The sequence below is a fragment of the Apus apus genome, chromosome 19 (assembly GCF_020740795.1).
Source record: "Apus apus isolate bApuApu2 chromosome 19, bApuApu2.pri.cur, whole genome shotgun sequence".
NCBI classification, from domain to species: Eukaryota; Metazoa; Chordata; class Aves; order Apodiformes; family Apodidae; genus Apus; species Apus apus.
Window position 1 is genome coordinate 238,628 of NC_067300.1, and position 27,605 is coordinate 266,232.

At 59.8% G+C, this 27,605-nt stretch overlaps 5 protein-coding genes across 8 annotated transcripts in view; 2 read left to right on the forward strand and 3 right to left on the reverse strand.

Moving 5' to 3' along the window:
* Positions 1-552: 552 nt before the first annotated feature.
* Positions 553-12,667, forward strand: ENTPD2 (ectonucleoside triphosphate diphosphohydrolase 2). Its single transcript, XM_051636693.1, has 9 exons — positions 553-791; positions 6,559-6,676; positions 7,086-7,236; positions 7,838-7,997; positions 8,098-8,325; positions 8,724-8,990; positions 9,181-9,300; positions 9,582-9,716; positions 10,256-12,667. The coding sequence occupies exons 1-9, from the start codon at positions 681-683 to the stop codon at positions 10,454-10,456; spliced, it is 1,491 nt and encodes a 496-aa protein (XP_051492653.1). The 5' UTR covers positions 553-680; the 3' UTR covers positions 10,457-12,667.
* Positions 12,668-15,803: 3,136 nt separating this feature from the next.
* On the reverse strand, positions 15,804-17,621 carry TMEM141 (transmembrane protein 141). 2 transcript variants are annotated; one of them, XM_051636695.1, is made up of 5 exons: positions 17,526-17,621; positions 17,280-17,346; positions 17,098-17,181; positions 16,786-16,866; positions 15,804-16,105 (listed from the first exon to the last, which is right to left on the reverse strand). In XM_051636695.1, exons 1-5 carry the CDS (start codon positions 17,577-17,579, stop codon positions 16,026-16,028), a joined length of 366 nt encoding a protein of 121 aa, XP_051492655.1. In that variant the 5' UTR covers positions 17,580-17,621; the 3' UTR covers positions 15,804-16,025. The 2 variants fall into 2 exon arrangements, with proteins under 2 accessions (XP_051492655.1, XP_051492654.1); XM_051636694.1 differs by having other exon boundaries at positions 16,735-16,866.
* A 23-nt stretch (positions 17,622-17,644) lies between these two features.
* On the forward strand, positions 17,645-19,909 carry PAXX (PAXX non-homologous end joining factor). Of its 3 annotated transcripts, none has more exons than XM_051636698.1 (6): positions 17,645-17,731; positions 17,797-17,955; positions 18,026-18,225; positions 18,771-18,842; positions 19,324-19,417; positions 19,527-19,909. In XM_051636698.1, exons 1-6 carry the CDS (start codon positions 17,649-17,651, stop codon positions 19,564-19,566), a joined length of 648 nt encoding a protein of 215 aa, XP_051492658.1. In that variant the 5' UTR covers positions 17,645-17,648; the 3' UTR covers positions 19,567-19,909. The 3 variants fall into 3 exon arrangements, with proteins under 3 accessions (XP_051492658.1, XP_051492656.1, XP_051492657.1); XM_051636696.1 differs by having other exon boundaries at positions 19,531-19,909; XM_051636697.1 differs by lacking the exon at positions 19,527-19,909 and having other exon boundaries at positions 18,771-19,409.
* A 709-nt stretch (positions 19,910-20,618) lies between these two features.
* Positions 20,619-23,756, reverse strand: CLIC3 (chloride intracellular channel 3). The gene is made up of 6 exons (XM_051636362.1): positions 23,712-23,756; positions 22,833-22,942; positions 22,255-22,380; positions 22,015-22,121; positions 21,511-21,686; positions 20,619-21,174 (listed from the first exon to the last, which is right to left on the reverse strand). The coding sequence occupies exons 1-6, from the start codon at positions 23,745-23,747 to the stop codon at positions 21,013-21,015; spliced, it is 717 nt and encodes a 238-aa protein (XP_051492322.1). The 5' UTR covers positions 23,748-23,756; the 3' UTR covers positions 20,619-21,012.
* A 440-nt stretch (positions 23,757-24,196) lies between these two features.
* The window catches only part of ABCA2 (ATP binding cassette subfamily A member 2), a 33,999-nt gene continuing 30,590 nt past the window's right edge, over positions 24,197-27,605 (reverse strand). Inside the window, 3 exon segments of the mRNA XM_051636361.1 lie at positions 24,197-26,772; positions 26,994-27,200; positions 27,424-27,561. Coding sequence (XP_051492321.1) covers positions 26,737-26,772; positions 26,994-27,200; positions 27,424-27,561 — 381 coding nt within the window. The 3' untranslated portion in view covers positions 24,197-26,736.

Below are 27,605 nucleotides of genomic sequence, written 5' to 3' on the forward strand. Positions count from 1 at the left end.
GGGCTCCTCAGGGCTGTCACAAACTCCTTGTAATGATTAAAAGCAGTAACATACTCGTAGCTGTTAATTGTAATACGTGAGACACTTTTTTGGAGCTTTTTTGTTGCTCAGGGTGTTCTCACCTCCACCAAACGCACCTTTGGGCTGAGTCCCAGGACACAGGCAATGCCTGAGGCGAGGGGGACGGGGCAGGATGGGGCTGAGCCCTGCGTCAAGGACAATGCCTGGTGAGGGGGAGAAGATGGGACTAATCCAAAGGATTTGGCCGGGGAAAAGGGACAGGGTGGGGCTGAGCCCGAAGAAATGGTGATGCCCGAGGGCGGGGAGCAGGAGGAGGCTGATCGCGGGGCAAGGGTGATGCCCGGGGGGGGCGGGATGGGGCTGAGTCCTGGGTCAAGGACCATTCGGCGGGGGGCGGGGAAGTGGGTCGATGGGGCTGATCCCGGGGCAGGCGTGATACCGGGGGCGGGGGCAGAACGGAGCTCAGCCCGGGACAGGGGCAGCCCGACCCCACCCGCGCAGCGCGGCAGAGCCCGATTTCCCTCCCGGGTGGGCCGGGGCGGCGGTGACTCAGCCGGGAGAGGCGGGCGAGGAGGAGGAGGAGGCGGCGGGGCAGGAGGAGCAGCGGCAGCAGCTGCAGCCGCCGCGGAGCCGCTCACCTGCCCCGCTCGGCCCCCGCCATGGCCCGCCGGATCGCCGCCGTCCTCCTGCTCCTCGCCCTCGGCTGCCTCCTGGGCATCCTCCTGCTCTGCCTCGGCTCCGGGGACACGCGGGGCCCGCCGGGCTTCAAGGTGAGCGGGGCCGGCACCGGGGACGCCGGGCAGGGAGGGGACGCGGACGGCAGGCACAGGAGGTCCTGGGCTACCAGGGCTGGGGGAGCCGCAGTGGGGACCCCGATCTGCAGGATGTCCGGGCGGCAGCGGCTCCGGCCCCCAGCACATCCCTGGAGCCGCGGGATGGCAGCAGGGCTGGGGGTCCCCGAGCAGCAGGGCGGGAGCAGCTCCCTCCGGCCCCAGGCCAGCAGCGAGCCCCTGCCGCGGGTACCCCCCGCCCGGCACCACAGACTTGTGTTTTGAGAGATGAATCCACTGGGCTCCCTACAAAATAACGGCGGTGTGTCCGGGTGTGTCACCACCGCTGTGCTGGGGCCGGGGCACCCCGGGCACCCCCAGCACCGCCCGCGCTGGAGCCAGCGCTGCTGGACCAGAAATGCACCTCCCCGTGAGAACAAGCTACATTTTTTCATCCTTTTTTTTGGTGTAAATTTAGATGCTGAAAGAAGTCCCCAACCAATTTCTTGTTGGCTAAATCCCCCAGTTGACTCTTTTGCAGTTCAAGTCTTTTGTTTTAAAAAAAAATTGTTGGGTTTTATTGTTGTTTTGTTGTTTGTTTGTTTTTGCTGTTGGTTTGGTTTGGTTTTTTTGTGACAGACAGGGCTATTCCATGGAGTGAAGGCTCTTGTCGTGGAAAATAGCTCATCCAAACCCCCCATTTTCTCATCCCAAGCAATTTACTTGTAAACTTTCTGAGCTGGCCTGAGTGCCAGATGTGTTCCTTTCACTCTGTGTTTGTCAAATGCAATGAAGATGAGGTTGAGAAAATGAGCTGGCTTAGCCAAAATTATCCTTGATGCCGCTAGTGTAACTAGCAATGATTAACTCTTTCCCCCTGACACCTTTCTTTGCCACTCATTGCCACATGCTGAGGCATATTGAGCAGTGCCCATGGTTGGTTTTAAAACAGATTTTGTCTCTTTGGACATGAGGGAATGAGACAGATTAGTGCTGAGCCCCAACTGCAGCGCTTGGCACAGCCTGGGAAGCCTTTTCTGCTCCTGGTTCCAAGATGGATCTTTGCTTTTAAGTCAGGTGCATTCCCAGAAATTTAATTTTTGAGCTTTTTTGTACTTTCTCTCTGAAGGGTAGCACCTTACAGTCTGAAGGTAGCCCTGCAGTTTGGGACTGAGAATCTCTGAACACTCCTGTGGTCTTGGCCCCGCTTGGCCTGGCCCGTGGACTTGGGGTCTTGCACCCTTCTTGGATGTGCCAAGCCCACATGGAGTGTGTAGAGAGGCACTGCCCACCAGAGCTCATCACCAGTGTCATGGCTGTGCCAGGTAGGCACTGAGCTGTTTGCTTTTGCACAAGTCTCAGGGCCTTGTTTTGAGGATGCAAAGCTTTGGCATCATCTAACTCAGCCCAGAATGTGCAGACATGAGGCAGAGGTTGGTCCTGCTGCAATGGACCCCAGGCATGTGCTCTCACTTACGGGGGCAAGTCATGGTCCTTGCTGGCTCGGTCCACATTGGCACAGCTGCTGGCTGATAGCACTGTTCACTGCTGAGTTATGGCTCCATGTCTTCCTTTTCCAGCTCCTTTGCTTGGAATATTGCCCTAAAAATACTCCAAATTAGTTATCCTATTGCTAGAGGGACTGATCTGGGAGCATGGTGTTCCCCTTCCCTCGCTGGTCCGTAACAGGCCTTTCAGCACCAGTGCTGTTCACTGGAGCTGTTGCCTTCTTTTGACAACCATTTTTCCTTCTTTTGTTAAATCTCTTCCCTGGCTGCTACAAACTCTGCAGGGCTCTTCCCCTGCCAACCATCCCAGCAGAGCTGCAGCTCCCATGGTGGGAAGGAAACCTATCATAGCCCACCACAGACCTGAGGGCCCATGGGTCTTGATGCCCTCGAGGAAGATCAGATGTTGTGGGGCTGGACTGAGCCCCCACTGCCCCATGGGGCCACCCAGAGAACCTGTGGGGCAGGGGCTGGAGGCCCAGGCACACCTGTGGGGCATGGTGCTGGACTGCAGTGAGTTGGGCCGTTTTCAGTGTGTCCCCTGCCTCCTCCCCCAGTGTGTGGAATATTTCTAGGCAGAGCCATGCACTCACCAAGACGCCTGAGCCCTACTCGTGTCTTCACTGCCCCGTGGCCTCTGGGGACATCCCTGCCCTCTGCATCCCTTCTGCAGGGGCTTCAGGACTGAGCAGCCCTGGTTTGGGCTGGACTGAGAAACGCTGCAGTGTGACAGAGCCCACAGGGCCATGGGTGACCCAGGAGGCAGCACGGCTAGAGGTGGCACAGGGACACTGTCCCAGTGTGGGGCCACACCATCCCCCAGCCCTGTGGCATCACAAGGGTCTGGTCAGGGAGTCCTGTTGTTAGAAAAATCTATCATCCCTGTGCCACCAGGAGATGCTGGAGTTGAGGACTGTCCCACAGACAGTCTTACCAGGGCCAAGAACATGCATGTGAGGCCCTGGCAAGCCCAGGGGGTGTTGGCAGCTGAGCGTGTCAGGGAGGATGAGAGGGATGACAGGAGGCAGGCGCCAGCATGGGAGCGTGTCAGGGCATCCTTGTGTCCCTCCAGCCCTTGTTTTCAGCCCAATCCTTGGCAGATGCCAGACGCCTCAGCTGGCAGAGCTGCGGGCCAGTGCTTACGCTGCAAATCACTAATGAGATGGGCCTTCAGCCTGGTTTCTCCCTCCCTGGGCTTCTCATCTGCAGGGGCTCTGCAGACAACCCTTCTTTGCCCTTTGTGTGGCTCTGCTGCCCAGGCACAGGATCTGGGACAGCAGCTGAGGCAGGAGCTTGGACAGCCCCACTGTGAGTGACCCCATCCCTGATCCCTGTGTGGATGCTGGAGGTGTGTGTGTATCCCCAAGTCTGGGGAGAGGATGGGACCTCTCCCTCATCCCTGGAGATCCTCTTGGCTGTCCAGGTCAGCCCCAGCCCCTTGCTGCACACATGCCTGTGCTCACTTTCACCACTGCTGCCAGGGAGGACAGCTCCTCTGTGGGGACAGGACAGGGTACAAAACCCTGCACCCTGGGAGCGGGGGACTGGTGCCAGGCTGCAGAGGCTCCCCTGGTGTGGGAGCAGCCAGGAGCGAGCCATGGTGTGGGTGCTGGCGGAGTGCCGGGCACTCCCCAGACTGACAGCACCCACCACACTGTGCCAGGTCGTGTTGCCACACGTTCTCACCTTGGCTGGGCCTGGGCACTGCTGCCTTTGCTGCTGGGGCCAGGTAGAGGGTGCCATGGGCCAGCCCTCACCCGTGAGTCCTGGGCCATAGGCACCTTGGCCACGCTGCACCAGGCTGTGATGGGCTCTGCCTGTCCAGACACCAGGACCCTGGGGAGAGACCCCCCACCCTGACCTGCAGGTGGTGGCAGCAAAGAGCACTGGGGTGCACCCATGTGAGACATCTGGTTCTGCAGCCTGCCCCAGCAGTGCTGTTGTCACCCCACACATGACACTGCCCTGGGAGAGGGTCAGTGCTGCCTCCCACTGCCAACCCCCCATTGCATGGGCAGCAGAAGAGCAGTGCCAGCTCTCTGTGGGGCTGGAAGCAGAGGACAGCTGAGCCAGCCCTGGTGAAGGCAGGAGGGAATCCCTTGAACCTGGCTGACCAGGCATGTGGGATTCCCATGCCCAATCTGTATCCAGCTGCATGTCCAAGCTCACATGGCCATGTCCCTTTCTGTTGTGGGGTGGGTATGGTGTCCCTAATGCTGTTCTTCTCAGAGTACCCCCATTCTATGGCTGTGGCACCAGGTGTCCCCAGTGCTGCAGGTCTTCCTCACTGCCTCCTGCTCCAGCATTTCTTAGCCCCAGCCACCCTGCAGGTATCCCCATCTCCAGCTTTGTCCCCCTGCTCCAGCTACAGTTCCCCCCCTGTGTCATCCTGGGGCTGGAAATGCTCCCAGGGACCCAGCTGTGCTCCACCACTATGTGTGAGTCCCCTTTGGGGACAGGTTGTCACCCTGCTAATGCTAGTGTCACTCTGGGTGAAATGTGGGGTGGCAAGGAGGTGGTGTGGTACCGTGAGTACAGTGCAGACATCTGCACAGTGGCCACAGGGCACCTAGGCACACGTGTGGCAGAGGTGGGCAGGGGATCTGCTGGGGTTGGACCCTCCCTGGAGACCCCCATGGGGATGCCAGCACCTGCTTGTGAGGACTGGGACAGTGAGGAGGACATGCCAAGAGGACCATGGGGTGGGAGCTGGTGGTAACTTGCCAGCAGGCATCCCCTGTGACAAGTGGCTTTACTGGGACAGACTCATCAACCTTTATTGCTCATGCTTGTGCCTGGTGGATAATGGCCTATCTGGGGGTGTAGGGGGTGCCTGTGGGGTCCTGGGCAGGCAGGAAAGGCAGAGGGTGCAAGGCAAGGGAGGGGCAGGGGGGCGCTCAGTGCCAGGGGTGCACTGCCTGGAGCATGCTGGGCAGAGGAAGGGACTGAGAGCCCCAGCACCCTGCCCAGCAATGGGCCAAACTGGATGTCCTGCTCCCCTGCTTTGTGGTTTAAAGCAGCAGCTTGAAGACGTGAAGAGGTGGGGGGGGCTGCTGTCAGAGCCCCCCTCCTCCTCTCCACAGCATTCAGCAGTGCTGGGAGCTGCCCCCCACACATGTGCCCTGGCACACCAGCCCCACTTTACACCCAGAGGGGGGTTTCCTGCTGGCTTGGAGCTTTTGGCCCAGAGCCACTGAGAGCTAACAGAACCCTTGGTAGGCTGGGGGTCCACCTGCTGAAGATGGTTCCCTGGGGGAGTAGCGGGTACTGTTGGTTTGGAGCCATGAGAATGGGGGTTGCCTCTAAGTGGGGATCCCTGGGTGTCCGTGCCTGTGCTCTGACACGTTATTTCTGCAGCTACCTGGGCTGGAGCCTGCTCTCTGGGACAGGGATGGGGATAGGGATGGGATCAGGGCACCCAGCAGGCAAGGCTGGGGTGGCTCCTAGTGCTGGGCAGGGAGAGGCTCTGCCAGGTGCGGGCAGGGCAGGCAGCAAGCAAAGTCTTTGTACCATCCAGTTTTAAGCCTTGAGAGGTTTCACCCCAGAGATGTTCAGCTGCTTCCCCCTCAACCTGGCCCCACCCCAGCCCCAGCAAAGCAGCTCCAGCGGCATGGGGGTGCCCAGCACAGGCAGCCCTGAGCCCATGGGCAGTGGGGCTGAGGCAGAGGGATCTGGCCAGGGGGCTAAAGGCAGCAAGGGCAGCCCCTCCTTGGGAACTGGGTAACCTTGTTTGGCAGGAGGGAGTGAGGATATTTATAGCTGGAGAATGGCCGAGCCATACAAGGGCAGGAGGGACAAGATGCCTGGCTGCCCTTCTTTGGCAAGGCATCCCTGAGGGGCCGCTCACAGGTGTACCCCCACATTGGCCACAGGGCCCCCTGGCACAGCTGAGCACAGGTGTGATAGACTGGGGAGGTGGGAGCAAGCAGGGCAAGGGGGGGCAGCCTCCTGCTATCTGCTCCAGGAGACAAGGGGGTCACCGTGCCCAAACAGCTGGAATCCCCGTGCTGTGCCACACGGTGTCCTGGGGTGGCCAGTACCCCCAGCTGGGAGCGTGCCCACTCCCAGCCCCATTCTGGGCAAGCAGATGTGGGCAAGAGCATGCCCATGCTGAGCTGCTCCCCTCTGCCAGATGATGCTTCTGAAGCTTCTGGGCAGGGCAAGCCGAGTGGGTGAGCCCCAGTGCATTCCCTCGGGGTGGCCTGGGGCAGCCTGGGGGTCTCCTGCCCCTGGCTTAACCCCCTGTTTCCCCCCTGCAGTATGGCATCGTGCTGGACGCCGGGTCCTCCCACACAGCCATGTTCATCTACAAGTGGCCGGCAGACAAGGAGAATGACACCGGGGTGGTCAGCGAGCACAGCATGTGTGATGTGGAGGGTAAGGGCTGTCCCAGTCCATGGGACTGGGGGTGGTCGCAGTGTCTGTCATGCTCTGTTCCCAAAACCTCCCCGATCTCCCCTGAGGCTTGCAGACCTTCCTGCCTGTGGTTTCTTTTTTCCTGGCATGCACTTCAGCTCCCTGCCTAGCCCAGTGATGAGCAAGGGATGGTTTCCCACTCCCCATTTAAGTGTCCTTTCCCTGGCTGCCAGCTGATGGGGGAACACAGTGTGAGCAGGGAGATGTGGTTGGACTCTGGGTGGCTTCAGGCCCACAGAAAACTGCAGCACCTGCCTTTTGACCAGACTGGGAGGGACGCAGCTGCCCACTCAGCATCTTGCAATCCCGCATCCTCCCACCGAGCCTCTGCCCACCGCCTGCAGGGAGCAATGCTCTTTCCTCTTCACAGGTCCTGGCATCTCCAGCTACAGCTCCAACCCACCAGCTGCTGGTGCAAGCTTGAAGCACTGCCTGAACCAGGCCCTGAGAGATGTGCCCAAGGAGAAGCAGGTGGGCACCCCGCTCTACCTGGGTGCCACGGCTGGCATGCGCCTGCTCAAGTGAGTGTTTGCTCCAGCCGTGCCAGCTGCCTGGCCTCAAATGCTGGCTGGGGGCCCTGCATGCCACCCTGCCATCTCACCACCCATGGCAGGGGTGGAGATGGTGAAGCACAGCTGCGAGATCTCCCCTTGGCCAGGAGAAGCTCCTAACCCTCCCAGCTTCCTAGCTCCATGTCTCTTTGTCCCTTGGAGAGGTGCTCCTGCCTTTCAGAGCAGGAAACGCTCCAGGGCACAGCAGTAGAAAAGGGGCTGGCATGGGGCCAGCATGGGGATTACCCAACCAGGCTTTTTGGCCAGCCAGGAGGAAAGTCCCCCTGTGCCTACTGCCAGCCTGACAGGATGCAGTGAGAATTATTCCCTCCCAAAAATCACATAGAGAAGGGGGTTGTGCTCCCTCACCCAGACATGGGGTACAGCTGGAGGGAGGAGGAGGGAGCATATCTCCAACCCCTGCCACTCGCCTCCTTCTACAGCAGAGACAAGAATTAGCTGGGTTTTCAGGGGACATCCCCACCGGTGGGGGCAAGGACCCAGGTGCTCTGTGTGAGCAGCTGGGGCTCCACTAGGGTCCCCTAGCACAGCCCTCCCACTCTGCCCACAGCATCACCAACCAGCAGGCTTCTGACGCCGTCCTCAGCGCCGTGGCGGCCACGCTGAAGTCATACCCCTTCGATTTCCGGGGGGCAAAGATCCTGTCAGGGGAGGACGAAGGGGTCTTCGGTTGGGTCACCGCAAACTACCTCCTGGAGAACTTCATCAAGGTGGGCATTGGAGTGCAGTGCCTGTCAGGGACAGCTGCAGGGGCCAGGCTGTCCCACAGCTCATCATGTCCTTATGTGCACTCTTGTCTTCCTTGTTCAGCGTGGGTGGCTCGGGGAATGGATCCAGCCCCAGAAGAAGACACTGGGGGCCATGGACTTTGGTGGTGCTTCCACACAGATCACCTTTGAAACCAAGGACACCATTGAAGACCCCAGAAATGAGGTGATGCTGAAGCTGTATGGCCAGGTGTACAAAGTGTACACCCACAGCTTCCTCTGTTATGGAAGGGACCAGGTCCTCAAGAGGCTGCTCTCAAGGCTCCTCCAGGTACCAGTGTGTGCTCAGCAGGGATGCTGCCTTACATCACCCTGCTGCTGCCCCCTCACCCTGGCGTTTGTTGACTGGTGTCCCCCAGCCCTGGCTCTACGACAGCCTCTCAGGGCTGGCTGCACACCTTCCCATCCAACTCCTGGGTTTTGCCCCCAGCCCGCTTCCGTGGTCCCAGGGCTTCCTCCCACCTTCTCCATAAGGTGTTGCACGCCTCAGTCAGAGCCAAGACATCCTGAGTGCTCTCAAGACCCTTGTGGCATCTGCCAGCTCTGTGTCCCACTGCCCAAGCTCCTCCACATCTCCCTGGAAGGGAAATGGAAGCAGGCAGGCGGTGGTGTTGGGGCTGCCCAGGCTATGACATGGTTCACATGTCCCATGTGTTGCTTCCCTGGCAGGCTGAGAGCTACCGAGCAACTGTCTCCTATTCCTGCTGGCCCACGGGCTACAACAAGAGCCTATTGCTGAGCAGTGTCTACAACAGCCCCTGCACAGAGAAGGAGAGGCCCAGCCTTGCCCTCAATACCACCATCACTGTGGTTGGTACCGGGAATGGGAACCTCTGCGCTCTGCACGTCAGCAAGCTCTTCGACTTCACCACCTGCTCCTTCTCCCACTGCTCCTTCGATGGCATTTTCCAGCCGGAGGTTTCAGGAAATTTCATCGTAAGTCCTGCCATGGAGCAGGGTGGTGGCCTGGCTGCTGGGTGGGCAGGTGTCCCCAGGCCTCAGCATCATGCCTGGCAAAGCCAGACCCCCAACTCTGTGAGGGTGGTCACTTGTGCCCACCACAGCTGTTCACCTTGAGAGGATTTGCTGCCAGCCTGTCCCACAGCTGCCTCCTTTCCTCCATCAGGCCTTCTCTGCCTTCTTCTACACGGTTGACTTCATCCAGACAGTTATGGGGAGACCCATACACTTGCCCAGCGACCTGAGGGATGCTGCTGAGACCATCTGTGCTACCAGCTGGAGCGAGGTGGGCTTATTTGGCACAGTGGGGAGGAGAGGGGCTGCTCCTCATGGGCATCATCACCTGGGTTCTAAGAGCAGCCCTTCCAGGGGGAAGGATGTCCTGGCACCCATGGAGCAGGGGGAGGGTGGGTGACAGCTCCTACATGGCACCAGGAGAGACTCAGGTGGGTATGGGCAGCACTTTGGCCAGCCACATGCGGCCAGACAGAGCTTCAGGCCACAGAAAAAAAAGCCTGGACTCTGTTGGCTTGACCTCTTTTCTCTCCCTCCATGCCTCCCATCCAGCTGCTCCAGAAAGCCCCCATGCTGGAGAAGAGGCTGCCGGATTACTGTGCTGTCAGCACGTTTGTTTATTTGCTCACCACCAAAGGCTACAACTTCAACAACCATTCCTTCCCCAACATTGCCTTCCAGAAGAAGGTGGGTAACAGCAGAACACATGCTCATGCCAAGGTATCTGCTTGGATTTAGGCCAAAAGACCTGCAGAAGAAGATTTCAGGGAACAGGGGCAGGATGGGACTCCCAGTTTTTGGGTAGATCTTCTGGGAGATGGGAAAAAAAAGGAGCTAAGCTGTGGTCATGGAGTCAGGTCCTCCAGTCCTTCCTTGGCCCTCAAGACAGCAGCCATCTGAAGCAACTTTTTGCTCAGGCTTGTTGGGAAGTTATCTCAGGGCAGGGTCCCAACTTTGCCCTCACCTGCATGAGCCATGAGATGGGCAGTAAGATCAGGACTGGCCTAAGCCAACAAGATCTTGCTCCCATCAGATGAGCCCAGCTCCACACAGTATGGTCACTGCTTCATGTCTGGGCTGGCTTGACCCGTGGGTAAGCAAGGACTCAGGGTGGCGTGGACTCCCTCACTCCCTTGGGCTGACACTGAGGTCATACCTGGAAGGTCTTTTGAGGCTGGTGGAGCTGGGTTGACCAGGGTGGTGCTCATGCCATGCTGTTTCCACAGGCAGCAGAAACCTCCATTGGCTGGGCCCTGGGCTACATGCTGAACCTCACCAACATGATCCCAGCAGAGAAGCCCTCTTCCCACAAAAGCATGATGTACAACTACTGGGTCATCCTCATCCTGCTCTTTGTGATCACCACCCTGACATCTCTGGTGACTGCCGTCTGCCTGCTCCGGCGCAGCAAGTCCAGCACAATCTAATGGCAGAGCCAGGGAGAACCTCGTCTGCAGGACCCAGCTCCTCCCTCCTGTTGGAGCCTCCATAGCCTGAACACCGGGGATGCAGCAAGTGCTCACAGCTGTTGTCCTTCTCCAGTACCCTACACTGCCTGTCCCTGAAGGGAAGCTATCCATTTCTGCCCTCCCCTTGTTTCAAGCTGCATAAAGGGGGACAGAAGAGGACTGCTGGCCCTGCAGGAGGATGGGTTAAGGGTTTCCCAGTGCTACTCAGGGATGGACCCCAAAGCAGGCTCGGGATCTGGATTTTCAGACTTGGGGCATCTTTCTGTCACTAGGCCTGAGCTGGACTGGACCATTAAATCCAGACAACAACGTGATTTATTCTCAAGTCCACAAAGTGTAATTGAGGTACCAACAAGGAGAGGTGCTGTGCTGGACCTTGTCCTCACCAAGAAGGAGGGGCTGGTGAGGGATGCTAGGCTCAAGGGCAGCCTTGGTTGTAGCGACCATTAAATGGTGGAGTTCAAGAGCTTTAGGGCAGCCAGGAGGGCTCACAGTAAGCTTACTGCCCTTGACTTCAGGTGGGGAGATAGCCTCTTCAGGGATCTCCTCAAGAGAGTGTCCTGGGATAACATCACAGAATCATCAAGATTGGAAAAGACCTTCAAGATAATAAGGTCCAACCATCCCACTAAACCATCTCCCTCAGCACCACGTCCACCTGTTTTTTGAACATCTCCAGGGATGGTGCCTCCACCACCACCCTGAGCAGCTTGTTCCAAGGCCTCACCACTCTTTTTGTGAAGAAATTTTTCCTAATATCCAATCTGAACCTCCCCTGGCACAGCTTCACCCCATTTCCTCTTGTCCCATCACTGGTCACCAGGGAGAAGAGCCCAACACCCACCTCACTACAACCTCGTCTCAGGTAGTTATAGCCAGCAATGAGGTCTCCCCTCAGCCTCCTCTTCTCCAGGCTGAACAGCCCCAGCTCCCTCAGCCTCTCCTCATAGAGCTGTTCTCCAGACCCCTCATCAGCCTTGTTGCCCTTCTCTGCACCCTCTCCAGCACCTCCATGTTCTTCCTATCCTGTGGTGCCCAAACCTGCCCCCAGTGCTCAAGGTGCAGCCTCGCCAAGGCAGAGTAGAGGGGCAGGATCACCCCCCTGGTCCTGCTGGTCACACTATTCCTGATGCAGGCCAGGATGCTCTTGGTCTTCTTGGCCACCTGGGCACATCCTGGAGGGGCCTTTGAAAGCTGGCTGATATTTATGTGATTTAAGGTGATTTAAGAATCACCTTCTCCAGGCCCAAGAGCAATGCAGCCCAACTAAGAGGAAATCAGGTAAAAACTCCAGGAGGCCAGTGTGGATGAGCAAGCAGCTCCTAGAAAAGCTCAAACATAAGAAGGAAGCATAGAGAGCGTGGAAGCTCGGGCAGGTACCATGAGAGGACTATAGAGAGGTTGTCCAAGCAGTTAGGTCAGGAGAGCCAAATCCCAGATGGAATTAAATCTCACCAGGGATGTAAAGAGCAATAAGAAATACCTTCTCTAGGTATGCTGGGGATAAAAAGACAACCAAGGAAAAAGTAGTTCTTCTCCTGAAGGAAACAGGAGACCTAGTTAGGCAGGATATTGAGAAGGCTGAGGTTCTCAAGGACTTCTTTGCATCAGACTTCTCTGGCAAGTGATCCAGCCTCATCACAAAGGCCACAGCAGCTGAAAGCAGGGACTGGGAGAATGAAGGACACCCCACTGAAGGAGAAGAGCAGGTTTGGGACCATCTAAAGAACCCGAAGATGCACAAGTCTGTGGGACCTGATGGGGTCCATCCACAGGTCCTGAGGGAGGTGGTGGATGAAGTTGCTGAGCCTCTGTCCATCATATCTGAGAGGTCATGGCTGTCTGGAGAGGTTCCTGCCAATTGGAAAAAAAGTCCCATAGCCCCTATTTTTACAAAGGGGAAGAAGGAAGACCCAGGGAACTACAGACCAGTCAGTCTCACCTCTGTGCCCAGCAAGATCATGGAACAGATCCTCTTGGAGTATGTGCAAAGGCACATGGAAAACAAGGATTTGATTAGTGACAGCCAACATGGCTTCAATAAGGGCAAGTCATGCCTGACCAGTTGGGTGGCCTCCTATGACAGGCTACAGAGATGGCGGATAATGGCAGAGCAACTGACATCTTCTACCTGGCTCTGTGCAAGGCATTTGACACTGTCCCACATGACATCCTGGTCTCCAAACTGACAAGACATGGATTTGACAGGTGGACCCCTCAGTGGATCAGTAATTGGCTGGATGGCCCCACCCAGAGCGTTGTAGTCAATGGCTCAATGTCCCAGTGGAGGCAAGTGACAAGTGTAGTTCCTCAGAGGTCAGTATTGGGACCAGGGCTCTTCAACATCTTTGTTGAGTGGGATTGAGTGTCTCCTCAGCAAGTCTGCTGTTGATCCCAAGCTGTGTGGAGTAGCTGACACCCTAGAGGGAAGGGATGCCATCCAGAGGGACCTTGACAGGCTGGAGAGGTGGGCCAGTGCCAGCCTCATGAAGTTCAACAAGGCCAAGTGCAGGGTCCTGCCCCTGGGTTGGTGCAACCCCAGGCACAAATCCAGGCTGGGGGGAGAATGGCTGGAGAGCAGCCCTGAGAAGGACTTGGGGTTAGGGGGAGATGAGAAGCCGGACATGAGCCACCAGTGAGTGCTGGAGCCCAGAGGGGCAATTGTGTCCTAGGCTGCGTCAAAAGAAGTGTGGCCAGCAGGGCCAGGGGAGGGGATTCTGCCCTTCTACTCTGCTGAGACCCCACCTGCAATGCTGTGAGCAGCTCTGAAGCCCTCAGCACAGGAGAGACATGGACCTGTTGGAGAGGGGCCAGAGAAGGACCACAAAGATGATCCAAGGGCTGGAGCAGCTCTGCTCTGGAGACAGGCTGAGGGAGTTGGGGTGTTCAGCCTGGAGAAGAGAAGGCTCCGGGGAGACCTTAGAGCACCTTCCAGTGCCTGAAGGGGCTACAGGAAAGCTGGGGAGGGGCTTTTCATCAGAGAGGGCAGTGCTAGGACAAGGGGTAATGATTTTAAACTGAAAGAGGGGAGATTTAGGTTAGACATCAGGAAGAAATTCTTCACCATGAGGGTAGGAAGGCACTGGAACAGGTTGCCCAAGGAAGCTGTGGCTGCCCCCTCCCTGGAGGTGTTCAAGGGCAGGTTGGATGAGGCTTGTGCAGCCTGGTCTAGTGTGAGGTGTCCCTGCTCATAGTGGGGATGTTGGAACCTGTTGATCTTTAACGTCCCTTCCAACCTTCAGCATTCTATGATTCTGTAAGTGGGTGGAGAGCATTACTTAAGCCAGTCCTTATAGTTGACCATTCCAGCCAGTCCCTGGAGCAGCAGCCCCACCTCCCAGGAGTGCTGGCCATCACCCAGAGGCCATGCTGGCTTTCTGGTTGATGCATAAACCCCACTGACCTTTCTGAGGACTCCTTCTTGTCCTGGACTTCCACCAGCCTCAGCACAGGGGCTTTGGGTAGGGGCTTAGCAACACGCAGCTGATGGGAGCAGGCAGCTTCCGAGGTTGCACTTCAGCAGCCAGACACAGGGCCTTCCCCATTCCTGTGGTTCCTCAGCCAGACTCACCTTTGCCATGGCCAGAGTATCCTCCATCCCTCCAGCAATGGCACAAAAAAAGCCCCCATGGCTCCCTGGTTCATGGCTGTGCCAGCTTTAGGACTTGAGCCCTGCAGCACTCCACGCCAGGTAGCTGGGAGGATGCACCTTCATTTCCAGTTGAGTAAGAATAGGGACATGCAAACATGCAGAAGGTTTGGTTAGGGTTTTTTTTTAATCAAATAAATCTCTGTAACCACTCCTATGCCTCTGTGGCTCTCGATCAGCAGGAGGCTGATGGAGCCTGCCTGTCCTGCAGGGCAGTAGAGCCACTTATGGGGTCTGCTCAGACACAGCCACAGGTCAGGCTGTGCCTGGAGGTGACTCAATCCCTCACAGCCTGCCCAATCCTGAAACACCATCACAGCTTCGTATACCAGCCCAGAGAACCTCCCAAGACAAACCAAGGTGAGCTTGAAACCTGACTCCAGACTCAGGCCCACCTGGAGGTCCAAGAGTTTCGACCAGCCACGGTGGCAAAGTTGAGGTTTCCCAGGTGCTAGAGGCCCAGTCACCCCAGAGGTGTGAGCAGCACTGGGGTGGCCCTGCCCTGTGGGCACCGCTGCGCTCATGGCCACACAATGAAAACATGCAAGGAGCCTCTGCTGCCATGGACCAGGTGCCCAAGCAGGGCAGGAGAGCAGCCCCAGGCTTGGCAATTAATTGGTGCAGCTGCTGTGAGGGGCCAGCCCCGAGTCCTCACTCCTCCGGCCAGACCCTCCAGCCCTGCCCCTTCCCCCACACGCCCCGGGGCAGGAGCCTCGGCCAGAGCTGCGGTTTCTCACTGCGCTTCTTCCCCTCCACTGCCCACCAAGCTCCCAGGAATGCTGGACTCGGCTCAGCCCACCTTCTCCCTGCAGCCACTTTGCTTTTAGCTGTCCTGGTGGCTACACAGGACAAATGTGACACCAGTTCAGGTGATGCTCCCAGCCCACAAAGTTTCCTCCCCAGCTCCCTGTCTCCCTGGAACAGGGACTGCCTCCTGTGGCAAGGCTCGGGGACGGTTTCCAGTCCTCATAAAGGAGGAGGCACTTCTGGTCGAAGCTGAAATGCTGCTGCTCTGCTGTAAGAAACCAGCTATCTGGCAGAACTCAGACCAAGATTCCCCTTCTGAGAAATTCAGCTGCCACTGAATCGCAACTGGACAGCCACCAGGAGCCGCTGGTTTGCCTTAGTCATGACTTGGCGTTTGCCAAGTAGGGAAAAATTAAGTAAAAGTAGCTTCTTAATCTTCCCACGTGCCCCTCTGGATGTGTGAGATTTGAGGCAGTACCGTTCCCTTGCTGGCTGGTTACGGATCCCTGGATAGAGTCTGGGACTGGCAGGGTGATGTGCCCCAAAAGCAAGGTGTGCACCTCACAGAGGGTCTCTGGGCATGCATGCTCCCCCTCTGCAGGGGAGAGTGGACACCCAAGAGGCTTCAGGGCCCAGCTCAGCCCCATCCAGGCAGGCAAGAAAGGCCTTGCTGCTGCGGGGTCAGGGACAGTGACTGGCTAGGCTGAAGAAACAGCACAGGGCAACAGCTCTGCCCCTGACTCAGACCTGTCCCTGCCTGCAGCCACTTTGCAGCCAGTGCTGCTGGAGTGTGGTGCCATGGTCTCAGAGGGACCAGAGCACTTTGCTCCAATGATTACTGCAGGGTGACTGCACCTGCACCTCAGCTTTTCCTGTCCCACCACCAGCCTTTGCTTTGCCCACAACGTGTCCTTTCAGCTCTTGATGTTTATTGTGCACCTCACATGTGATTTTCAGAGGCCATCTGGGAGGCCACAACCCCTGGTGGTGCTTCCACCAAACTCCCACTGCAGCACTGACTCATCCAAGCTCCCGGGCAGTGCCACAGAGCCCACCAGTCTCTCAAGCAGCAGAGGCAGCTGGGCAGGCAGGAGGGGGTGAAGCAGGACAGGGCATAGTGTGCTCTGCTGGCTACTCCACAACATCCCCATACTTGTTCCTTCTCACTAGCGGTGCCATAATCTCTCCATCCTCTGGGCTGGGCAGATTTTCTGCAACAGAAAAGAACAAGCTTCCTGGACCCCCAGCTATCCTGGTGTGTTTGCCAAGGGAGGACAGAGAACCACAGACATCCAGTGAATTGTTTAAAGCCTCTTCAGCTTGGCCCAGCTTTGGGAGCTCACGGTACCAGTGGGAGAAAGCAGCAAACAGCCATGGGAACCACCCAGCAGCAGCTGTCCTGGTGCCCCTCCAGCTCTGCCCAGAGACCAACCGAGGTGTGGAGGGGTTTACAGTCTCCCTCCATCCCTTACCTTCCTCCTCCTTTTCCAGCAAACAAGCCCTCCATGCTGGCTCTCAGAAATCCACATAGCAGGCAGGGCCACAAGCAGAATCAAGTGCTCCCACCCCATGCTGCCAGCCCTGCTCAGGTACCTGCAGCACAGAGGCCCTCAGGAGCCACAGGACCTGGCAGGGAGCTCCAGCCACCCCAGCACTGCTGCCACCCCTTGCACCTGCTCCATCCCTCAGCCACGGGATGCCAGCATGGGACTGGTCTGGGGATTTTGGCAATGGCCAAAATGGTCACCAGCTTATGAGGCAAGGACAGCAAATTGTTGCAGTAGGGAAGAACCAGGCAGGTCAAACCCAGAGAAAGCAGCAGGGAGAGATGTGAACGTACCTCCAGGCTGAGACACCCTACCATCCCCAGCGAGCTCCTGGGGGGACTTGCCTGTCTCCAGGTAAATCCAGAAGTCAGAACATTTCCGTGTCTCAGCTCTGGTTACCACATAGCTGGCAATGGACCCTGCAGCTGGAGAGACCAAGATGCCCCTGTGAACACCAGCAGCAAGGGCAGTCAGTGGTGGGGAAAAGCACCTGCCAGCTTCTGAGGTGCTGCAGCTGCCTGAAAGCCACCCCTGAGCCCCCCCAGGGCTGTGAGGAGTGGGGATGTGACAGGAGCTGGGGGTGAAGAATTCCCCAGGAGAAGGACCAACAGCCCTTCTGCAGCACAGGGTGCTGCAGGGCCGGGCAGGACACTCACCCCCCGCCAGCAGCAGGCTCCACTGCGGGCTGTAAGGCAGCTTCTTGTTCAGCAGCTTCTGCACGGCGAAGGCGGCCCCAGTGCCTGCCGAGAGGCGGGGACGGTCACCGCAACCGGCCCCGGGCCGCGCCCGCAGCGCCCGGGGCAGCCGGGAGGAATCGGGGGACGGGGCCAGGCCGTACCTGCCAGGAAGGTGCCGATGCCCTTCACGAAGGCGTGGGACTGGCAGGCCGCGTACTGCTGCAGCGCCTGCGGGGAACCCCTCAGCGTGCGGCGCCGGCCCCCGAGTCCCCCCTCGGCGCCCCAGCCCGGCCGCGCCCCGCTGCTCCCAGCACCGGCCGCCCGCGCTCCCGCCCGGCTCCCTCATCCCCCGGCCCCTCCACCCCCAGTGCCCCAGCCCCCGCCTCCCAAGGCCTGCCCGGCCGCACCGGGTGCTTGGCGGCCACGCTGTCCTCCACCCGCCGCAGCCCCAGGGTGACCATGGCGCGGCGGCCGCTCCCGCTGCCCCGGAGGCCGCGCAGGCCTCGCCCGCCCCTTCCGGCGCGGCTGTCATGGCGGAGCCGGCAGGGCCGTTCCAGCTCCTGCGGGCCGGGCCGGGCCGGTACCTCTGCTACTGCCGCGGCGGCACCGTCTAGTAAGTGCGGGGCCGGGCGGGGCCGGGCGGACCAGGCTGTGCCCCTGACCCGCTGCCTCCCGCAGTGTGACCGACGCGCTGCAGGTCTGGGCCGGGGAGCTCGGAGCCCGCCCGCCGCTCGGCTGCGTGCGGACCGCGCCCGGGATGGGGCCGGCTCAGGCCGTGTCGGGACGTGCCCCCTCTCCGCAGCGGTGCCAGCCGGAGGAGCAGGCCGCCCAGCTCAGGTGGGTGCTGCCGCCGCGGGAACCCGGCCCCTCCGCCCCGGGCCCGTCTCACCGCGCCCGGCCCGCGCAGGGCCGCCCTGGGGCGCGGGGCCGCGGCGCTCAGCCTGGGGCCGGGGAAGGCCACGCTGCAGCTGCGGGAGGAGGAGGCGGCGGCCCAGTGCTCGGCCCTGGATCTCTTCAAGCTGCCCGTGGCCGAGGCGAGGAGCCAGCTCCAGGCGCTGGTGTTCGGCATGGCGGGGCGCATCGAGAGCCTGGAGAGACGCCTGGAAGGTTCGTGGGGGTCTGGGAGGGGGTAAAGGCAGGAGGAGGGCGGGCTGCTCCCTGCCACCGTGTCATCCCCCCGCCCAGGGGCGCCCCAGCTCAGCCAGCAGCAGGAGAAGGCTGTGCCTCCCTAGACTCAGCCCAAGGGGCTCCTCTCCGATCCTGGGTGGACTGGCCAGGGGGGGTGGGAAGCAGATGTGCTACCACCCTTTTCCTGGTTGGACTGGCTAGTTGGCAAAGGTGGCCAAGGCCTTCACATGACCACCTGGGTGAGAAGAGGTCCTGCATGGGACCAGAGGATGCAGTGATGTGTCTCTGTGCAGAAGCACAACCTTGTCCCCATGGCCATCACCATGCCATCATCTCTGTGTGGGAGTCACTTTACAGAGGTCTCTCTTTTAGGGGTCTAGAAAAATCCTGGGGCAGCAGCAGTCTGGCTAGGAGAGCTGAGAGTTGAGCTGTGTAGGGGAGGGAGCTTGCTGGGAAGGCCTGGGGTGCCGCATGCCACGTTGGAGTTTATTGTCACAGCCTGGCTCTTGTTCCTCTCTCGGTAGTGGTTGAGACACTGGCATCTTCCTGCAGCCCTGAGAAGAACACAGCCCAGAGCCAGCAGCTCTTCCGTCCAGGTAGGCAATTGCCAGGGTCACCTCCCCTGGTCCAGCTGCTTGTTAGCCTTCTCTCCCCCAAGATGCTGCTGGTCCTCTGTCTGTGTGCTCTCCAGGACACTCTTGAGTTCCCTCAGCTGTGGCTGCTGTCAGCCACCCTGCTGTCCTAGTGCCCTTCCTGACACAGAAGGGCCTAGGGCTCAGCACAGTTGCTCCTTGGGGTGTGCTTGGGTCAGAAGCCAAGCATCACCAGGAAGGTTGTTGACTAGCCTTCAGGAGGAGGTCAGGCTTCGCTGCTCTTCTGAGACCACGGCAGGTCCATGGCTTCCTGCTCCTTTGGGAGAGGAGACCAGACTTAGCGCTTCCTCATCCACCACGGGTGCTGGGCCCACCTGGCTGCGCTGCTGGAGGCTCACCCTGAGCACAGCAGGGTTTGCAGAACTGTCAGAGCAAATGACTGATCTTTTGCAACCTCTATCCTGCCTGTCCCTGATGGAGGCAGACCCCAGTCCCCAGAAGAGCAGGGGTGCTCGCTCAGCTTTGCCGGCCAAGAGGAAGATCCCAGGAGAGTCTCTCATTAACCCTGGCTTCAAAAGGTAAGAGCTGCTCCTAGGCCTGGTGCCTGGAGGTCCAGTAGGCTCTGCTCTGTAGCTGTGTGGCAGCAGGTGTGGGGCGTTGAGCTGTGACATTCCCTCCATCTCCTAGCAAGAAGGCACCATCTGGAGTGGACTTCGAGGACTTCTGAGCTGCACTGTCCTGTCCCCCGATGACAGCCCTACCAGAGCCTTGTCAGCTGCCTGCATGGCTGGTGGTGGAGGTGTCACTGCAGCCTGGGCCTGCTGAGCCCCTTGTGCCCAGGGAGGTGGGTGAGGCAAGCAGGACCCAGAGCACTGGACCAGCACCTGGCAGGCCTGAGTGAGCAGATCTCCAGCTGGGGCAGTGGCAGAGCCTTTGGGGTGACAGATGGGGCAGGGGTGACTGAAATGGTCTCACAGCTCTTCCCTGCTGGCAGGGGTACCCTCTCTACCTCACTTGCCATGAATTGGTGGGGTTTTTAAAGGAACTATTATATTACTATTTAACAAAAAGATTGCCTATGCTTAACTTCTTGCCAGTAAAGCTGGTTTGAACTATCTGGTCTCTGGCAACTGGGACGGTGCTGATATGTCACTCCATTCTGCCTTTCCCTTGATCAGGAGCTGTGTGACCAGCTGCACCTGGAGGGTCAGAGGCTCAAAGGATTTCACTTTACTGCCAGCTTTGTGCCAGCAGGCTGGTGGGTGAGTGTTTAGAGCCTTCCCAGCCCCCTGAAGAGCTGGGATAATGGGCTCAGCCCTTGCTAGGCACTGGGAGAGCACTGGGAGGCCAGTGTGAAGTTCTGTGGGGCAGGAGAGCTGCTGGGGCTGGTCACTCCAGAGTCACACTTGTCTCACTTGCAAAGCTTTTATTGATTTCCAAGAGCTCTGATCCATGGCTTGGGCTTGTCCCAGTGCACCCCATCCCTCTCCCAAGTCTGCTCCTGAGACCTTTCTAATGGTGGGTTCTGAGGGGACAGTCCCCTCTGCTCCCCTCACCCAGGGTGATGGGGCTGGGCTGTGTCCACCACCTGTGGCAGCTGCCCCAGCTCTGTCCCATGGCTCTGCCCTGGCTGTGCTGGTTCCCCTCACTTGGTGCAGCTCCTTGGGACATCCTGCAGTGCCCACTACCCTGGCATAGCCCTGCCTCAGGTCACTCACCTGCTGGGTGGCACACCACACCTCCCAGGGAGCCTGCAGGGATGCCTGCCACACATCACTACCCTTTGCAGTGACCTCTGCTTTAGACAGCCTTTCCCCTCCAGCTCTTGCCCTTGCCCTCAGCATTGCCCAGCTGTGGTACAGGCAGTGCCCAAGGCTGTGGCCCCTTGCACCCATCCTGGTGCCTGAGGGACCACAGGGCAGGTTGAGGGGGCTGTGGCCAGGCAGGGAGGGTGGCACAAGAGATGATGACATCTGTGGGCTCAGTGCGGTGCAGATTGCTGCCAGCACCTCGGGCAGAGGTGCCAGCGGGGGGGGATTCGGGTGCCAGGGGCACAGCTCATGCTCTCTGCCTCCCTGAGTGTGTGCAGGCAGAACTGGGGTGGTGGTGGTGGCAGGACTGGGGTGGGTGTTGCCCAACCCTGGCCCTACACCCACCAGGGCACGTGCCCGGCTCACTGCAGTGACCGGACCACAGAGCCATAGGCTTGTATGATCTCCTCGCTGTTGGGGCAGGTGTATTTGAACTCCTTGGTGGCACTGGCACTGTTGAGGTACCGCCACACGCCCTGCAGCTCCTTGGGGATCCCGAAGCGGCGGTAATGCTGGCACACGACCTGCAGGCAGGAATGGGGTGAGCCCTTGCCCAGCCCTGTGTGCCTGCAGTGTGCCAAGGAGGGTCCCACAGCTAGGGGCTGGTATTCAAGGGCAGGGAGGGTGGCTGGGCCAGAGGACATCCCTCGCACTGCATGGGATGGGGGGTGGCAGTTGGCAGGGGACATGGAGGGGAGCAAGACCTGTGGGAAGGCACCGTGCTGGGGAGGGGGCTGCCAGTGGGCAGGGGGATGATACAGGGGTTGGCAAAGGAACATGGGGTTTCATGCCAGGGGCTAACAGCACTGAGGATCCAGAGGGAAATGGGAAGGGCATGGTGCCAGGATAGTCAAGCTCACCTGGACGATGTTGAGCTTGGGCAGCAGGTTGCAGTCGGCTAAGGTGAGCTGGTCCCCGTCAAGGAAGCGGCGCCGGGAGGCCTGGAGGTGGGGGTCCTGGGCCAGCTCGTACTCCAGCGGGGCACACAGGTACTCGTCCAGCTTCAGCAGGGCCCGTAGCAGGCTCCGCTGCAGTGCTGTGGGGAGGGCAGCCATGCTGCTGGGTCAGGGCATGAGCCCCATGGTTCTGCCAGCCCACCCCTCTGCCCACTCTCTTCCTAAGTGAGGCTCTCTTAACTTGCCCAGGTTGGACCTGCCCCTGCCCTCCCAAGGGAGCCCTGGCACAGCCATGTTGAACTGTGTGGGGAGACCCAGCTGTGGCCTGGGGCTGGGGAGGGCTGGAAAGGCTCCAGGTGATCTGACCTGGTGTCAGGCTGGTGACACCTGAGAATTTGCATGGCGTGTCCCCCCCTGCCCCTCCACAGCTCGAGGTTGCATGGGATAACCCCTCATCCCGCTGCTCACCCTCATCCTGGGCAGGCACCGGGTTCTTGATGAAGGTGGAAAACTTGTGGAAAATGTCATTCCCAGCCAGGCTCGACTCCCTGTACTGTGGGACCAAGCTGGGGAACCTGTAGGGACATGGGCACAGCTGAGGAAGGAGGCAGAGCCTGGCAGGGTCAGGTGTTGCCTTCCCACCCCACCTCTCAACCTGTCCTGCCCCTCTTTGGCTCTTTGCCCCCTCTCAGGGCAGTGCCCACTGACATGGGTGGGCTCAGCTTGTCCTCCAGGAAGTCCTCAATGGTGACAGTGTCGGTCTTGGGCTCGCCATTGTAGAGCAAAACAGGCAGCTGGGCACCCGGAGCAAAGTCCTTCAGAACGTCCAGTGCCCTGCAGAAGATGGGGACAGACACTGATGCCTGGTCGTGTGCAGGGCTCTGCAGGGCACCATGCACATGTTTGTGTGTGTGTATTTTTCAAGGGCAGGTTTGACAGGGCTTTGAGCAGCCTGGTCTAAAGGAAGGTGTCCCTGCTGTTGCAGGAGGGTTGGAACTAGATGATCTACTAGGTCCCTTCCAACCCAAACCATTCTGTGATTCTGTGTGTGTGTTTGCAGGCATGTGTGTCCTAGGCAAAAGGACAAGGTGGTGCCCCTCAGGGTGCTCCTGCCTCAGCATGTGACCATGGCAGTTTTGCCCTAGAAAATGCCCACTGACCTCCCTCAGGCTGAGGGGTACAACAGGCTCCAGTATCCCACAGAACCCACCCTCACATCTCTTCCCAGCCCCCCTCTCAGTGTTCCCATGGCCCTGTCCCCTCTTTGGGCAGGGAGCACGACTCACCTCTTCATATCCACAGTGGTGAGGGTGAAGGGCACCCCTTTGAGCAGCAGCACCATAAAGAGCCGCTGGCAGAAGGGGCAGTGCCCCACACTCTCCCCATCCTCGCTTGCCTGCAGGCAGAGAAGGAGAGCTCACCTGGTGGGTGCAGGGTGAGGATGGCAGGGCACATGCCACCCCACCTCCTCCCCTAGCCAAGCCCAGGCTGGCCACAGGCTGGCAAGCAGTGCTAGCACCTGTGGCACCAGCTAGACTGGGCAGGGGGCCAGTCCCCAGCCCTCGTCTGCTCCTGGGGCCTCTCTGCCCCACCCTGGGGCAGCTCATGTGGCAGAGCAGGTGCTGGCCCTGGGCCCCTCTGGGGAAGGGGGTGGGTCCTGAGCTGCCCCAGCCTTGTAGTGCCAAGGAGAGCAGGGCTTGGGGGCAGTGTGGTGGCACCCGTGGCAGTGGCAGGTGACAGCCCAGCGTGGCAGAGGCTGTGCAGAGGAAGGTGGTGGTGATGCTGGTGGCCCCATTGCCGCCAGGTGCCATCCCAAGTGGGCCCTGCCGTGCACAACCAGACCAACTGCCCCAGCCAGGTGGCTGCTAGGCAGGACTTGGCAGGTGCTGTGGTGGCCAGGCTGCTGGGCAGGGGCTGTGGTGGGGGCACCCCAGTCCAACCCCCTCCCATGCTGAGGACCTCCAGCCCCCCCATGCCCACAGGGCAGGCAGCAGCACGGTGGGCCCTGGGCTGCCCTGAGCTACCCCAGTGCCCGCCCAGTGCCCACATCTGGGTTCTACAACAGGCAGGGGTGGCCAGGCTACCCCAGTCTGGACAATGCCAGGTGCCTGCCAGAGGTGCTGCCTACCGGCCTGAGGCACCCCAGGCCCCTGTGACCCCCTCACCTTGACAAAGAGCTGGATCTGGGGCTTCTCTGCCATGCTGGGTGGTGGCTGCCGGCAAGTGCTGGCTGAGCTGCGAGTGCCGGTGCGGAGCTGTGGCCACTCCCAGCCCACATTCCTCCCCGGGGTGCACCCGCTCCCACCCACGCCTGGCCCCACGGCACAACTGGGGACGCCCAGTGATGGAGACACCCAGTCGTGGGGCCACCGTGGCTGCTGCCAGCCGAGTCCAGCCAGGGCCACTCACAGCATCCCCAGATCCTGTCTGCACCCTGCAGAGCTTCATGCCCCCCCCAGCCCCACCACCAACCCAGAAAGGTGCCAAGGGCTGGGCACAGCCCCATGTTGTGCTTTTCACCCACAGTGGGCTCCTGCACCCCAGCAGGGGGACCACAAACCCCCTCCTCATCCTGTACCCAGCCCAGTCCCTTCCCAGCCACCCAACCCCTGGCCCTCCTGTCCACCAGCTACCACACAGCCTCACTGGCTCCAGTTATTAATTTTTTATTTAAAACAATAATTATTTTCACATTTCATCCTTTGTTTGTTTTGTTTGCAATGTACAGGCTTTTCCAAGGCATCACCACCCGCAGGGGTGCCCCGTGCCGGGGCCCTGTGTGGCACCGGCACTGTGCCCGGGGCTGGTGGCCAGGGACGTGCAGAGGGAGGAGGCAGGAAGCAAGGCCAAACTCAAGGAAGCAAAATAGTGTTAAGGCAGCAGCCACCCCTGCCTTGGGGTGATGCCCTCCTGCTTCCACCCGACTTTCCACCCAGGGGCTGTTCTCACGGGGGTTTTGTGTGGGCAACACTGTGCAGGGGGCACAAAACCCTTTTTTTTTTTTCTTTTTCCACTGACCATCAAGACACAGGGACAGTGGCACAGCAGCAGGTGGGGGCTGCTCTGCAGAGTAGGGGGCTCTGTGCCCTCCCTGAGCTGCAAGGCATCGGGGTGGGGGAGGACCAAGCCCAGGCCAGAGCACAGGGCAAGGTGCCATGCCCACCCTTGGGGGGCCCAGAGGGAGCCACCAGCAAGGTGACAGCTAGAAAACCAAAGCTGTCACCATCTCCTCTCTCCCTGGTGCAAAGGGCTCACCCCAAGGTAGCTTGTTCCCCATTGTCCACCCAGGAAGGCAAAGTGTGCCCAGCAAGGGAGCAGGGTAGGGGCTGCCCACCTGTGCCATCCACCCCACCCTAGGGCCTGCCAGTTTCCAGTATACCTTTAAAAAAAATATGGTCTGAAAAAATCAGAAAATAGAGCTTTTCTCCCCCAATTTTTCCCCTATTGAAAATACAGTATATTGCATCACAATCTATAGCAGGTGGCATACACAACTGGCCAGACCAAGGGGCACAGGGACAGTGAAGGGTCAGATGCCGCCTGTGTCTGCTTCTGCTCTGGTGTCCTACCCACCTCCCCCTGCAGTGCTGCCCACAGCAGGGAGCCAGGTGACCTGGTGCTCGGAGCCAGCTCGGGGCCTCCAACTGATCCCACGCCAGGGAGGCTGAAGAGGCGATGGGGACAGACATGGAGCAGCTTGGCCCTGAGTGCTCCCCAGGGAAGGAGGACTGTGTACAGCCACCCCAGGTTGCTGTAAGAACCTGGGGCACCCATGGTGGGGGGGGGGGGGATAGTGGAGGTCAACATCAGAGGCCCTGCCACCACCCCATCTCCTGGCATGGCTGCAGGTGGCTGAAGAGCTGGGGGTGCTGCTGGGCTGTGCGTGCTGGGCATGGCCCCTGCGGGTGATGAGGCAGCAGGACCCTCTGCAGAAAGGAGGGGCACTGCTGGTCGAGGGGGTGCTCACTGCTGGCCCTGGTGACACTGACAGCCCCACCACCACCACAGTCCATCCTTCCTTCCCCACCATCCCGGGCACTTCTGCCAGACTGCATTGGCACTCAGCTGGGCTGTCATGACCTCATACCTCGAGGCCACTCCCAACTTCAGAAGCCATCCTGGGGGGGTGCAGCAACCCTTCTCCCACTACCACCAGTGACCCAATAAGAAACCAGTGCAAGTGGCTCCATTACAGGGCCAGACACTGAGCAATGGGTGCCAGGGCAAAAGGAGGGGGACACAGCACAAAGGTGGCACAGCAGCAGTGGTGCCCTGTGGAGGGCAAGCAAGCAGTAAGGGCAGACAGAAGGCAGGATGAGGTGCTCTGGGAGGAGGGATGTGGCTGGGGGCAGAGGGAAGAAACAGCTGGTGCCAGCATGTGAAATACCCTGTGAAATGCCCCTCTGCCCCCGCACGTGCCCCTCTGCTGGGGCCCCACTGCCTGGCCCCAGGTGGTGCCAAGTGCCCAGCACACACATGGCAGAGCCAGGTCAGCTGGACTGCTAGGCTGGCAGCAACATGGGCAGGCAGGACGCACCAGTGGGGCAGTGGCCACATCTTGGGCAGACTGGAGGTCACCAGTGGCATCCTTTGGGTGACAGGAGACAGTTGTGGGTGAAGCACCAGGGCTCCTGCCCCTGCGGCGCTGGACCCTGAACCCCCCCCAGTGCCAAGGGCAAGCACCAGGCCTGGGGGATGGAAACAAGGCGAAGCAATCGTCCTTCCTCCCACCCTGCCAGGGCCAGGCCTGGGGTGCTGATGGTGCCAGGAGGAAACGGGGCATCTTCACAGCCAGGGGTCTCCGGGGTGGGTGCAACATGAGTGTCCAGATGAAGGCACCACTCACAGGCCTCGTCCACAACACAAAGCATGTGGGGCTGGCAGCGCTGGTGCCAGGCAGTGTCCTTCTCTTCGCAGTCTCTGTCTGCTGGCACACACTGGCTGGGCAAACTGGCTGAGGACAGTGGCCCCCAGTAGCACACAGGGACAATGCCCTGGAGCTGAAGGGGACAAAGGCCACACAGCAGGTGGTGGCTCGCAGGGTCCAGCCAGGCTGGTGCCACATCTGCCGTGTCCTCCCTGGCTTGTGTCTCTGGCCGCAGCAGCTCCGCTCAACGGGGCGAAGGGAGGGGAGAGGCCAAAAGGGTTCAGTGGCATCAGAGCCAGGGGACGTGGCTGCCTCCAGGGGTCTCAGCACAGCGTGTCCGTGTTGAACGAAAGCTGAGCCTGTGGGCACAGACAGGCAGGGCTCAGGGGGGGCTGCCCACTCTGCCCAGTGCTGCTGGGGTCACAATCTGGGTTGGGGCCATGATCCCCCCTCCCAGAGAGCCCTCTTGGGTCCATTCCTGGCCTGTGTCCCCTTCCTGGTACCACAGCACCCAGCCCTGGTGTTTGTGGCAGAGACACAGCTGGGACCAGTCACACCCAGCTCTGGGACAACCCCTCACCCTCTCCTCCTCAAAGCTGATGAGGCCTTCATCATCTGTCTCCAGGTCCTCCTGCTCCTCCACCACCAGGGCCCTTAGCTCGGTGGGGGCGGCGCGGGGGCGCAGCAGGTTCAGCACCTGCTCCAGGGGTGACTGCAGGGTGCAGCTGGGGCTCGTCTCCTGCTGCTCCAGGTTGTCACTTTGCTTCTTGGCAAAATTCACAAACACCTGGGGAAGAAGGGGCAGAGGGCTGTAAGGAACCCCTGTGAGCACCTACACCCTCCCACATAGCACTGGACACAGCCCCAGCACATCCCACAGGTCCTGTGGCTGCCACCATGCCCCATGCCTAGCTCCACCTCCCATCCCACAAGTGGTTTCTGCCAGGCATTTTGGCACAGCCACCCTCGCAAAGACAAGCACCCATGTGCCCAGGCCATCCCCAGCTCACGTTGTCCAATGTGGTCTGGCTGACAGAGTAGTCTTCGATGCCCAGGACATCCACCACCTGCTCCATCTTGCTGAAGACCTGTGCCAGTGAGATCTGGTCTGACTTCAGCTGGTACTGGGCCTTGGTGTGGTGCCGCTCCTGCAGGGGACAGAGGTGACACCCAACAAGCCCTTGCTCCCAGA